The sequence below is a fragment of the Festucalex cinctus genome, chromosome 1, assembly GCF_051991245.1.
Source record: "Festucalex cinctus isolate MCC-2025b chromosome 1, RoL_Fcin_1.0, whole genome shotgun sequence".
In the NCBI taxonomy this organism is placed as follows: Eukaryota; Metazoa; Chordata; class Actinopteri; order Syngnathiformes; family Syngnathidae; genus Festucalex; species Festucalex cinctus.
This window is the reverse complement of record NC_135411.1, coordinates 22254744-22267599: the sequence shown is the minus strand read 5'-3', so window position 1 is coordinate 22267599 and position 12856 is coordinate 22254744. Positions and strand designations below refer to the sequence as shown.

The window sequence follows — 12856 nt, the reverse complement described above, 5'->3', positions numbered from 1 at the left end:
TTCTTCGGCGCTTTGGTCGTCATGGCGATCTCTCGCTCTCGCTTGTCTCTCATGATGGATGGCAACATGACAAGGCCTTTGGCGGTGAAGACAAACAGCCACTAAGGAGCCTGAGCAGCCACACAGTTGAGATCAAAGTGGGACCAGGCACGCACAGATCATTGACGTGATGATCATGAAAGGCAAATCATGAAAATTACTATACTGTATATGACAAAAACACCAGTAGAGATTTTGCTTTTATTTGCTGCTTTTGTGAAATTGTTGTCTGCTGATTGGTTGATTTAAAAAAGAAAAAAACAAACCGCAGTTAAGAACAAATAGAATAAAAATAAATACGAATAAAATTAAGAAAGAAAAAGAAACGACAAATGCCAACAAACAAATAAGGAAGTAACACAATAATAATAAATGTAATAATAATAATAGTAATAAATGTTTCCCAAACACTAAAATAATAAATAAAAGAAAAAATAAATTATTGAAAATCTAACAGCAACACACCAATAACAAGCGCAAAACATGCATAATGAATATTTTAGCCAAAGTAAAAATAAAAAAAATAAAACAAAAACAGATCAAATCAAAACAGTCCAATAAAATGATACTAAATAATGTAAAAAAACAAAACAAAAAACAGCTCAATAAAATAATAAATACATGCATAAAACAAACACTAAAATACACAAATACATTTTTCAAAAATAAATTAACGTACCAATAAAAATGATAAATAAATTACAGTACATAGGTTAAAAATTGAGTTCAGTTTGACCACTAGAGGGAGACATTATTTAAATTGAGGGTTTGTCTCCTGCAGTCAGGGAGATCACTTGACTATAAGCAACCCTGCAAAACATCAGTGAGGTCCAACGTATCAAAAACAATGCAGCCATTGCATGTTATTATAACGCATCACAGAACTTCCTCAAAAACATTTTTTTTAACCCCCCAAGGTCTTGTTCCACTTGACCTCTCTGAGCTTCTCCACATCCTAGGGTGCCTCAGGTCAGCGGACCAGATATGACTGGAGGTACCGAGGACTCGCGGAGGCTCTGTGGAGATCGAGCCTTTTCAGTTTGCCGGTACCTCCCGTAGGAATGACCTTCCAATTCCATCGGTTAAATCCCAGGCAATCCTCCTCTCTATCCACGTACTACACATTTTTATTCTTTAGCTTTTTGCCTCAGCAAGTGTTTTATGGTGTCTGCTGTATTTTGGTATTAATTTATTGATATTTATTTTATTTACGCACCTACTTGTGATATATATGAATTTATCGAATGTTATTCACTTATTACTATTTATACTTACCTACTCATGATATTCATTTATATATTTTATTTTTTACTTTCCTTTACCTGTCTTTATATTGCATGGCTGATTTTTACTGTAGCCTATAGCACTTTTTATGCAGTGATGATGTTGAAGTGTTTTATAACAAAATCTGTGTTGAGTTGAAAGTCACCAGAATAGAAAATTCCGCAAATTTTTCTACAATCAACATTAAACATATATATATTAACCATAAATATAAGCAGATAATTTGACTTAATGAATAATAATAATAAAAAAAAAAGCACTCTTTCCGATAACAAATTAGAACGCAAGAGCAAAGTGTCTCATTGTTAAATTCTCAATGATGACAAAGGAAAGCAAATGTTAAGTGCTGAGCATGCACAAAGAAAACGCATAAAGCAACTGTGATTACTCACTTTTGGTAAAAACAGAACCAAAACAAACACAACCAAAAATTAGATTTCAAGATTTCACAAGAGTTACATTGCGCAACGCCAAAAGGCCCCGAAGGCTTCCAGAAAGAATGATACTTAACATTTTGCCTCAGGCGAGACCACAACAAGCCGCCGCTTGTGTTTAGCGCTCATTTTATCTTCTGTCAAGAGAGCTTGCTTTGTGATTGTAACCGTAATGCTTTATCTTTTCTTTATCCATCCATCAGCGAGCTGCCATCGTCCACAGGGCTAACCCTGACAGCAAACATGCTCTTATATCAACACACAGCTGTCAAAGCGTAATGCAGTGTGTTCTTGTTCCCTGAATAATGTCTTGTTTTGTGTTTCTTAAATAGTATTTTGTTACCTTGTGTCATTTGTCAAAGACACTAAAACAACAAAACCAGAAAAACAAAGAAAAAAAAATGAAGCAAAAATGTAAAAATGATCATCTAGCTTGCTAAGAAACAAGCCACCGGCCCAGTCGCTTGTTCCCTCACTGACTAGTGAAACTACGTTTACAAGCAGGCAATAATCCTTTCAAAACCCGAATATTGGCAATAATCGGGTTTTGAAAGATTATGTAAACACCTGCAATAACTCAATTATGCTCTTATTTGGGTTTCTAAAAACCCGAATAAAAGACCCCTGGGTTACCCCTTTTAATACCTGAATTCTTGCGCATATAAACGCATTCAGAGTACCTTGATTGAATGGTGCATTGTTTTTCGCTGTGCGCACGCTCTCTATTTTCTTCCTCGTCTTCTTTTCTTCTTCTTCGCTTATTGGAATTTGCAAGGAATCTTGGCCTTTGTTGTAATGGCTTGTATGTGCAGCTCCGTCCCACACGCTAAAGGAGCGTCGTTTGAATACATTGATTTCTACGCTGCGTTTTTGGCTATACACAAATAAGTACATGTGTGTATACACACATATATACAAGTATACAAGTCCGTGCTTCTGGCATATAACCCACCGGAAATACTCAAGCCGGTGTCAACAAATATGACAACGTAGCAAAGAACCACACTTCTAGAGCAAGGAGGAAACCGACTAGCCTACGTTATATAGCGTGGTGAGTGACATCAATATGTCATTTATTGACCGAGAAAGTTAAAACGGAAATGACGTTTATTTACGTAATTATGTTCTCCGCACATCGCGATCCAAAGGGGATATTTCAATCAAGCACAATGACCATGTAAACAAGAGTACCTCTGTCCGCCACTCATGTAAACGGGTTACCCCGATTGTTTCAGAAAATTCATATCTTAACCCGAATATTGACTGAATGTACACTCACTCACTCACTCACTCACTCACTCACTCACTCACTCACTCACTCACTCACTCACTCACTCACTCACTCACTCACTCACACAAACAATCCAACAAAACGATGCTATTTGCCCATGGCTAATTCCTGACAGTGTCTCTTTGCCTGTCTACTTACTACCTCGGCTAGCTACCTACCTACCTACCTACCTACCTACTAACAAACTAACACAACATAACAATTTGCCTATTATAATTTACACTAGTTTGATAACAAGTTTACAGACTAGCTTGCTAAATTGTTTATCAGTGTTAACTAACTAACTAACTAACTAACTAACTAACTAACTAACTAACTAACTAACTTACTTCTTGCCTATAATTATTCACGCAACTAATTTGCTAGCTAGTTTGTTGGCTAGCTTGCTAAGTGCTAACTAGTTGCCAGTTAATTTTTAACACACACACGCACACCCCCACACACAAAAAGAACTTACACACGAACAGACCAAACAGCAAAATTCATGCTTGGCTAACAACTACCTACCAACTGATCTACCTACCTAGCTAAATAACTACCTAACAAAACATAACCCTTTGACTAGGAAATTTCACACAACTAGTTTGTTAACTATAGTCAAGGAGTTTGTGGATAAGCTTGCTAACTAGTTTTACTTTTTACCTACCAATCCAACTGGCAAGTCAAAACAGCACTTCATACTTGGCTAACTAACTAACTAACTAACTAGGCACTATTCATGCTTTGCTAACTAATAAGCTACCTAGCTAAGACTAGAATGTGACCTTTTGTAATGCGTAAGTCACACTTTCACAAGGAGCTAGTTTTAACTAAACAAAACTAAATTAACTAACGTGTGTTTTTTTCTTGAGAATAATATTAATAAAAGCACAATTGAGTTTAGAATTATATTTCCAGGATGTAGGGGGAGCCTGGGAGCTAAATGTGTGTAATGTTCCTGATTCTTTGACCAAAAAGAACAGGAACTGTTGGAATAATGATTTGTATTTATTTTTAATTTAATGGTTTCCCTTATACCTCTGCGCTGACTTTTATTTGTCTTTCTTTTAAGCGTCCTTGTGCACACGATGCACCACAGTACTTTTTCACACATGGGCAACTATGCCCGTAGGATAGATGCGTTCTTTGTGGATGTGTGCCCTGCCAAAGTCAACATGGCTCTAAAACGACGACGTTGCGTTGTCGGGAATGAGTGATGTCGCTTTGGCCCGCGTCCAAGCCCCGTCGGCGGGGACCATCAAATCCCGACAGAGCGTTGTCGCCATTAATCTGTCGGTAATTTTTTTTTGATAATGCAATCACAAGGGTGGAGCTAATCATCATTTACTCATTCCCGTTCTGCCTTTGTTGAGTCTGCAGGTGCTGTTGTCAATCATCCTGATTTAATACGAGCAGGAGCTTGTAAAAACAGCAACAATTCCAATGCAAAATTGAGAAAAAAAAAAAAAAAAAGGTATCTAAATGAAGAAATTATGGGTCCTGATCGGTAGCCAAATCTACTAAATTCAATTTGGAGACATGCTCCGACCCTATAACCTAACAGGAACTTTAATATTATACACTGTACTACATATCTAAATATACGAATGACAAAACATGAGAATTAATCAAGATACGAGCAATTGCTCAGCCAATTTTTTGGTGAGCAAAAATTTGGTTTAGGAGCGCTAAACGGTGGCAGGGAACTTCACAACAAGTAGATGGTGAAAAATTCTGCTGAATAGAGGAACCGTTTTTACCTCAAGCTCGTTATTGCCATTCACAGTTGAAGTTTAAACATAACATAAAACATAGAGAAATATCTTGATTGAATCAAACCACACAACCTACTAAATTCAGTTAGCTAAAAGCTAACGCGTCATTGATGGGCTGGCTAGCATCAATGTTGCAGTACCAACATCAGCCTTTAAGTAACAGAAATTTGAACACAAAAGTACAGAAACACATTAGCATAATAGCATAAATGTACACATCATTTTTGAGTATTTTAGGAAAACAACAAATTCAACAAACAATAAACTGACCATGAGAATTAACACAGACATGAAAACTACATTTTTAGCAAGCCCATGGATATTTTAGATTGTTATTGTGATAGTAAGTTAAAAATGACTTGGGCAATTATGCTAACGATATGAAGACATACAATATGGACGATTCCAAACATCCCAACACACAGTGAAAAAAATGACATGTTGTATTGCTTTTACCTGTTACCAGTATACAAACAAGGCAGATTGTTATAGTAGTCAGACATTTGATCACATTTTGAAATCAAAATAATCCTCACAAGTCAAATAAACTCCAAATTGTCCATAACAATACTCATAATTTATATAAATTCTTCACCATCTTTGGAAAAACTACTAATATTACTGCAGATAATTCAGTCACTTCATTGTGAAAATCTTCATTCATTATGAATGTCAAGGTGCACACACCAAAACAAGGACAATGTCATTGGTCAAGCATGAATCCTGATGCACATATTGTTCAATTATAAATTCTATTCATTTATATTATGAATGTATGTTTTAAGTAATGCTATGATTTCCCATTTGTTAGCCTCCCAAAACACCGTTGTCATCATCAGATGACCAACATGACACCTTTTTCATCCACAAGGAGATGATTTGAGATTAACAAGAGGATGGCGTCGTTCATCCCGACGGAGCGGAAGGACACTCATGTGACGACGACAGCTTCCTGTACGCTTCGTTGGCCTTAAGTGCTGCACTTGAGTCCTTGTAGGAGTGTAAACAGGCAGCGGCGCGATCAGATATCCACTTGGACACTCAAGGCCCATTAAGCAGCAGCAGCAGCAGCTGCATCCAATGTCATGCTACATATGCATATTTTTTTTTTTTTTGTATTGTGCAGTTATATCTAATCTTTGATGTTATTGTTGGTATTTTTCCTTTCATAAAATAGTTTTATTGCTTTTATTATTAGAGTGTAGAATTAATAGTCATTTATCTTTCATCAAATCATAAAAAAAAGCAAATCAATCATGCCATAATCTATGCCAAGAAATAATGGAAATACAAGCAGATAGACCCAAACCATATACATTTCTATAAAAGACAGTACACATAAGCATTCTTTTTCTGATAGAACCATGATTCTCAAACTTTTAACACCAAGTAGCCACCTCGAATAATACTTGGCTACCACCATGATGTTTCAAAACAACCAGTTATAAAAGACAATTGGTAATGCAATGTAGCTTAAATGTTAAATATAACTGAACTGTGTGTAATAAATGTACCAGTATTGTAATGGATTAAAAAAAAAAAAAAAGTGTACCCACTGCCACATTCTGAAGTTTGAATAGTTAATTCAGTAATTTGAGAATCATTGCCAGTCAATGCCGTATTTATATGTACATTTCATCTTGGGGGAAAATGCTAGTAGTGACATTTCTATGAAATACATTAAATATGTATGAATTATTCACTTGAAAATTCCGAATAAATGTTGATTAATTGTGTCAGTCACGGATGAAAATCAATCAGCCCAATAATGCCATGTAGTGGGAAAAAGAATATAATCATACAATTTCCCTTAAGAGAGAAAAAAAAAATCAATGCCAAAGAATAGTGTAAAAAAAAAAAATCAATTCCAAAGAATAGGGTAAAAAAATAAAATAAAATCAATAGAAATCAATCCAAATCCAAATTGATAATGGCAAATACAAATGCAATTGTTTTTTCCCGAAATACAACACGTCTAAACTTTACTTGAAAGAAAAAAAATCCTGAAAAGAAATGCATCCCGCTCATGCTAATGATAGGAAGATTGGCTTTTTATTTAGTGGGAGGTGTTCGGTGAGCCTCGGAAATGAGCCCTAATTTCCAGTTGCTGCATTTGTCCTGAAGCTCAAGTGAAGTTACAGTAAAGTTAAGAGCAGACTGACAGGTTGACAGACGCAAAGTGCACCTGATGATAAGCGCACGCAGTAAATACTCATAACTTTTTCAAGGAAGCGCAGGCCTCACAGGCCGTCATCAATCATGTCTGTGTGGACACACGTTCTTATTTATTGCGTTATCATTCAAATTCATTAATTTTTGAAAAACTTTTAACATTCTCGTCCAATTTTATTTGTACGAGTCTTCATGGGCCACACAATCAAATTCTGTTAACACAAATTCAAAGTTTCAACCACAAATATTCCAAGGTGAAATTTAATTTGATACTGTAGATTTTGTCTCATGTAATCTCAATTTCTTTTCTCTTAATAAAACAAAATAAAGACCATTTTGTCAACAATCACAATTGCATAATGACAATTATGCAATTGTGATTGTACGTATTACTGTTCTCTCCAAAAGTATTGAAACGGCAAGGTCAATTCCTTTGCTTTTGTTGTATAATGGTATTACATGAACTATCTAGATGTGTGAAACAACACGTTCAAGTGAGCAAAGGTATTGAAATTGACACTATTCAATTAACTTACAGTGAATACTTGCAAAATATGCCTATCCATAAAATGCTTAATAATTCTTGCGTTTTTCAAATATTAAATAAGAGTTTATAAAATAAAATACATTTTCATACTTTTTTTTCTTAAAAAAATAAAACTACTAATAATAAATATTGCTAATAAATTTCACATTTTCTATTTATTTATTTATTTATTTATTTTTAAAGCTGCTCAATGCAGGAAATTTAATTTTGAATCGCTACTGCCCCATGTGGCCAAAAATTGAAACTACACACTCCCTTCTTCACTATTTGATTCGGCCAGAAAACGAACTGTGTAAATATATTTTGGAGCAAAGGGCGGCACGGTGGTTGACTGGTTAGCACGTCCGCCTCTCAGTTCTGAGGACTCGGGTTCGAGTCCAGGCTCCGGCCTTCCTGGGTGGAGTTTGCATGTTCTCCCCGTGCCTGCGTGGGTCTTCTCCGGGTACTCCGGTCTCCTCCCACATTCCAAAGACATGCATGGCAGGTTCATTGGGCGCTCCAAATTGTCCCTAGCTGTGCTTGTGAGTGTGAGTGGTTGATCATCTCTCTGTGCCCTGCGATTGATTGGCAACCAGTCCAGGGTGTACCCCGCATACTGCCCAAAGCCAGCTGAGATAGGCGCCAGCACCCCCCGCGACCCTTGTGAGGAATAAGCGGTCAAGAAAATGGATGGATGGATGGAAAACGGATGGATGGCTGGATGGATGGATGGATGGATTTTGGAGCAAATTGCTCCATAGAGCACATTTCAAGCACATTTTTCAATTAAAAAAAAATCATTTCAATCAATCATGTTAATGTCACATCAGCAAAAAATACATAAATAAATAAATAAAATCAACATGTCACTGCAACACGTCGTTCATCACTTGACTTTTGCAAAAACATTCATGCAGCTTTTTTTCCTCCATGGACTTAAATCAATAACGCCGTGTCGACAGAAAGCAGGTCACCACAGGACATCGTCTGCATGTGTCCGACCAACATGTCTGTCATTAAGAGAGAAAAGAGGAAAAAAAAAAAAAAAAAAAAACGCGTCTTCTGGGAAAACGAAAGAGAAATGAGTTGGGGTACAAAGGTGAGTCACTTTTACGGAAATACGACACGTGTACGACGCCCCCTTTTTGGTCTATAAGAAGGCCTCGCTTGCACAGGTAACACACACACCTGATCATCTTGTAAGCACAACACACAGGTAAGCAACACACACACACACACACAAACACAAATCAGCAGCATTCCACTGTGATTATTATTATTATTTATTATATTTTTTTTTACACATTGAGAGTTAAAAAAAAAAAAAAAAAGAAAAAAAGACTTTATGTGAGGTGACTTGCCTCACAATTGCACTCTAATTCCCTTATATGGTAGATGCCAAAGCTGAGTTTACAGTAGTGTTAATTTATTTTTGTGACAAATGTTAACATGACACATGGTTAACCTAGTTTTTTTTTTTTTTTTTTTTTTACTTTTACAAGTACTGAGACTGACATTCAATGCTTGTTTTCATTATTTTTACACTCATGGTGGCTCAAAATATTCAAATTTCATAGTAAATTATGTTGACACTTTCATGACAATAACATTAAAATAGCAAATGGTTAATTTATTATTAAACTTGTATATTACACGAGTTCAAATAAATTGGCTAGTATGTTTGACTTAATTTTATAAATGTTCACTCAGTTACATTTTAGGCTTTATTGTTTGTTTGTTTTTTACTCCTGTGTGACAAAGTGTTACAATGGTGCATGGTTAATTTATGTTTGTGTGATTTTTACTAATGTTAAAAATGTGTTTAACTGATTTTTACATTTGTAGAACTTAAATGATAAAAAAAAAAAAAAAAAAGATTGTATGTAGTTGACTTAATTTAAAGCCAACTTACGTTTCCTGCCTTTTGACGTGGTGTTTCCTGAAAGCAATGTGAGCGGCGTGTCCAAAGGTTGCCAGCTGAACAAAATGAATGCGTCATTTTATTCTGATGATTGCAGATCGCAGCCTAAAAGCGATCGAGTGCAGCATGCGTTTCGACACGCCACTCATCCTCCTGGCCTTATCTTGCCTGAGTCTGGCAATGGCACAAGGTGAGGGAGAAAAATATATAAAAACACCGCAGCCGTTTTATTGATATTTTATGATGTTGACACGCGACATACCAGAGGAGATAAAGTGAAGGTCAATGAAGATTGCAGTTTATTGCTCGTGTGGGGGAATGGAGGATGTGTCCTCATTAAGCCTCCATTACTTTCTATATTATCATGTTCATCATTATTTTTAAAGACCTACTACTGTTGTTTTAGGGGTAGCTTGAGCAAGGGAATAGATACATTTAATTCTTGATTTGAAATGTTTTAATAGGCCTAGTATCAAAAGTGCAAATGATATCGGTGACAACACGTACTGGTATCAGTCCAGAAAAACAAAGTGTTATCAAACATCTCTAATTAGGGATGGGCGAGTACCGATACCAGGTATCGCTATCGGGCCGATACCAGCCTTTTTTCAAGTACTCGAGTACTCGTGACGCACACGAGTACAAGCGACCGACCGATGGCAGACGGGGAAGACGTTAAGTGAGTCCTCCTTGCCTGTAACTGGCGCTAGCTTGCAGCAGTTTTTCACCAAAACTTCACCGGTTTGGAAATACTTCAAAATTGTGAATCTTAAACTAAAAGAGCATTTTTGTGTTTTATTTTGAGCGTTAAGACTATTGAAGAGTGACTGTGCTGGTTTTTTTTGTCAAAATTAAAGGAAATATATTTGTTTAAAAATATCTTTTAGTGATTTTTTTTTTTATTTGTCAAAATGTACTACTGGTATCGGCAGTTGGTATCGGTATCGGTGAGTACTGAGGGTCTGAGTATCGGTATCGGTCTGAAAAAAAGTGGTATCGAACATCCCTATCTCAAATTCTAACAATCCAACACGTGTTTTTTGCTTCAGTGTCCTACGACGACTGCTGCCTGACGTACGTGAAAGAGCTGAACAAAAGAACTCAGGAGCGTGCGGTCAAGTACAGAATTCAAGAGACGGACGGCGGCTGCAACATCCGCGCCGTCATGTGAGCAATTACCCACATACTGAATGCAAACGTGCTCATGTTTGGAATGTAGCCATCCGTTTCGCATGCTGCTAATCTTCGCTAAGGTGAGCTGGGGCAACGATGTCACAGTTTGGCTTGAGCAACAGGTGCTTCTACTCAGAGCTTGCTGACCTGTTGGTTGAGTAGGAGAAACTGTGGCTAAAACCTAACTGGCGTTTTTTTTTTTTTTATATATACTTTCTGGACCTGGATTTTTGACACATCTGATACCAGCTGACCTTAGGCAAGACCATGGATTGGTCGCCATCATCATCGATAGCAGGGCAAACAAATTTCTATAAACAACAATAAACACCTATTTGGAGTCTTCAGTTAAGTTAATGTATGTTTTTAGAATGTGGGAGAAAAATGAACTACAGTCCCACTATTCATGGGGGACAGGGTTGGGAACAGCCAGTGAATAGCGAAAATACACATTAAGGGTGGTTGCTTCAAAAATTCTAAACATAAATGTTAAATTTTAAGCTATAATAAACATTTTTCATAGAAACATATGCAAAACTGAGTCAGTTACTGGACAGATAAATGTCTTACACAAGTAAAAGGAAGCTCATGAATCATCTTTGCCTGAAGACTTCTGTACATTTCCCCGCCACTCTCATGAGGTGCTCCCCCTAGTGGCCCGCCAAGTAATTGCTCATTAGGCAATCAACAATGGCGACGTTATAGTGACTGTATATTACAAATATATATACTACAAATATTATGATACTTGCGTAGGTGTATTGGCAATCTATCGGAAGACAAAATATCATGATTTATCGCAATATCAATATATTATCACACTACTAATACACATATACAGTAATATACAATATAAATCCACTGAAAAAAATATTGAAAAATTAGGAGAAAAAAGGTGATGCTTTGCCACCATCTTGTGGCCAAGACAAAAACTTTGAAGTGAGAAGCATCATTTACTTAGGCCATAGCTATGTCTAATCATGAAATGTGCTTTTCCGCCATCTCGTGGCATCTTCAGGCAATTATAAACCTTTTTGGGTGTCATGATTTTTCAGTCCTCAGTCTCAATCACTACACCACATTCAATTTTATCTTATTGTTTCCACTTGTAGGGCGGCACGGTAGTCGAGTGGTTAGCACGTCCGCTTCCCAGTTCTGAGGTCTCCGGTTCGAGTCCAGGCTCGGACCTTCCTGGGTGGAGTTTGCATGTTCTCCCCGTGCCCGTGTGGGTCTTCTCCGGGTACTCCGGTCTCCTCCCACATTCCAAAGACATGCATGGCAGGTTAATTGGGCGCTCCGAATTGTCCCTAGGTGTGCGTGTGAGTGTGGATGGTTGTTCGTCTCTGTGTGCCCTGCGATTGGTTGGCAACCAGTCCAGGGTGTCCCCTGCCTACTGCCCAGAGCCAGCTGAGATAGGCGCCAGCAGCCCCCGCGACCCTTGTGAGGAATAAGCGGTCAAGAAAATGTATGGATGGATGGATGTTTCCACTTGTATGACTGTTAGGCATGTTTCAAATACTACTTGAAACAGTTGAATGCTTAACGAAGGCGACACATGAATTCCATTTGTAATGTGAAAAAGCCATCCGGACTCATTGGTGCAGACTTCAAGAGGCGTGTTTTTCCCTCCAAAAAATATTTCAAGGAAAAAGTGTCGATTGAGCTTCCATTGAATTGCATCTTTTGTGCCATCCTTGCAGCTTCACCATGCGGAAAGGTCGTGTATATTGCTGCGACCCGCAAGATGCGTGGGTGCAGGAGCTGATGACCAGCATCGACAAGAAAGCCGTCAAACACGTCAAGAAGATCGACACACAGGTCTTTCATTTTTATCATCATTTTTTTTGAAGTAGTGTAGCATGAAACTGAGTCTTGTTTGTTCTCAACAGTACCTGAGAGGTCGCTTGTCCGGCTGAGTGGCACGTCACCCTCTTGGAGAAACGGACACCCATGTTTTTACTTTCACTTTGGACTTTTTATGCTTTGACTGGACTTTTTATTATGCCGCCGCCTGACCATTAAATGACGAAACAGTTTTTATGTGCAAATGGAAACCATGAAATGTGAATCTGGAGCATGAGCCTTTGCTAAAGCAATATGACAATAAAGCTGCTTAGTAACTCAAACTCTGTAAATATTTATGTTCATTACTTAGAAATAAGGTCGTCTCATGGATGTCATTCTCAATATTATCAACTAATACTTTATTTATTTATTTATTTTTTTAATAATACTACTAGACTATAGAGCTAAATATTGGGC

At 37.3% G+C, this 12856-nt stretch overlaps 2 protein-coding genes across 2 annotated transcripts in view; one reads left to right on the top strand and one right to left on the bottom strand.

The window, feature by feature from the left end:
• LOC144020339 (ras-related protein Rab-8A-like) overlaps positions 1 to 12856 on the bottom strand; it is a 316622-nt gene that overhangs the window by 263033 nt on the left and 40733 nt on the right. The window lies entirely within an intron of this gene.
• On the top strand, positions 8709 to 12720 carry ccl25a (chemokine (C-C motif) ligand 25a). The gene is made up of 5 exons (XM_077521328.1): positions 8709 to 8716; positions 9519 to 9611; positions 10471 to 10588; positions 12295 to 12412; positions 12484 to 12720. The coding sequence occupies exons 2-5, from the start codon at positions 9548 to 9550 to the stop codon at positions 12508 to 12510; spliced, it is 327 nt and encodes a 108-aa protein (XP_077377454.1). The 5' UTR covers positions 8709 to 8716; positions 9519 to 9547; the 3' UTR covers positions 12511 to 12720.

Bases quoted from the DNA above. Each gene is read 5' to 3' on its own strand.
- ccl25a (XM_077521328.1), top strand. From the start codon at position 9,548: ATGCGTTTCGACACGCCACTCATCCTCCTGGCCTTATCTTGCCTGAGT. The intron at 9,612-10,470 runs GTGAGGGAGAAA...TTTTTGCTTCAG, and splicing joins GAGTCTGGCAATGGCACAAG to TGTCCTACGACGACTGCTGC. The intron at 12,413-12,483 runs GTCTTTCATTTT...TGTTCTCAACAG, and splicing joins TCAAGAAGATCGACACACAG to TACCTGAGAGGTCGCTTGTC.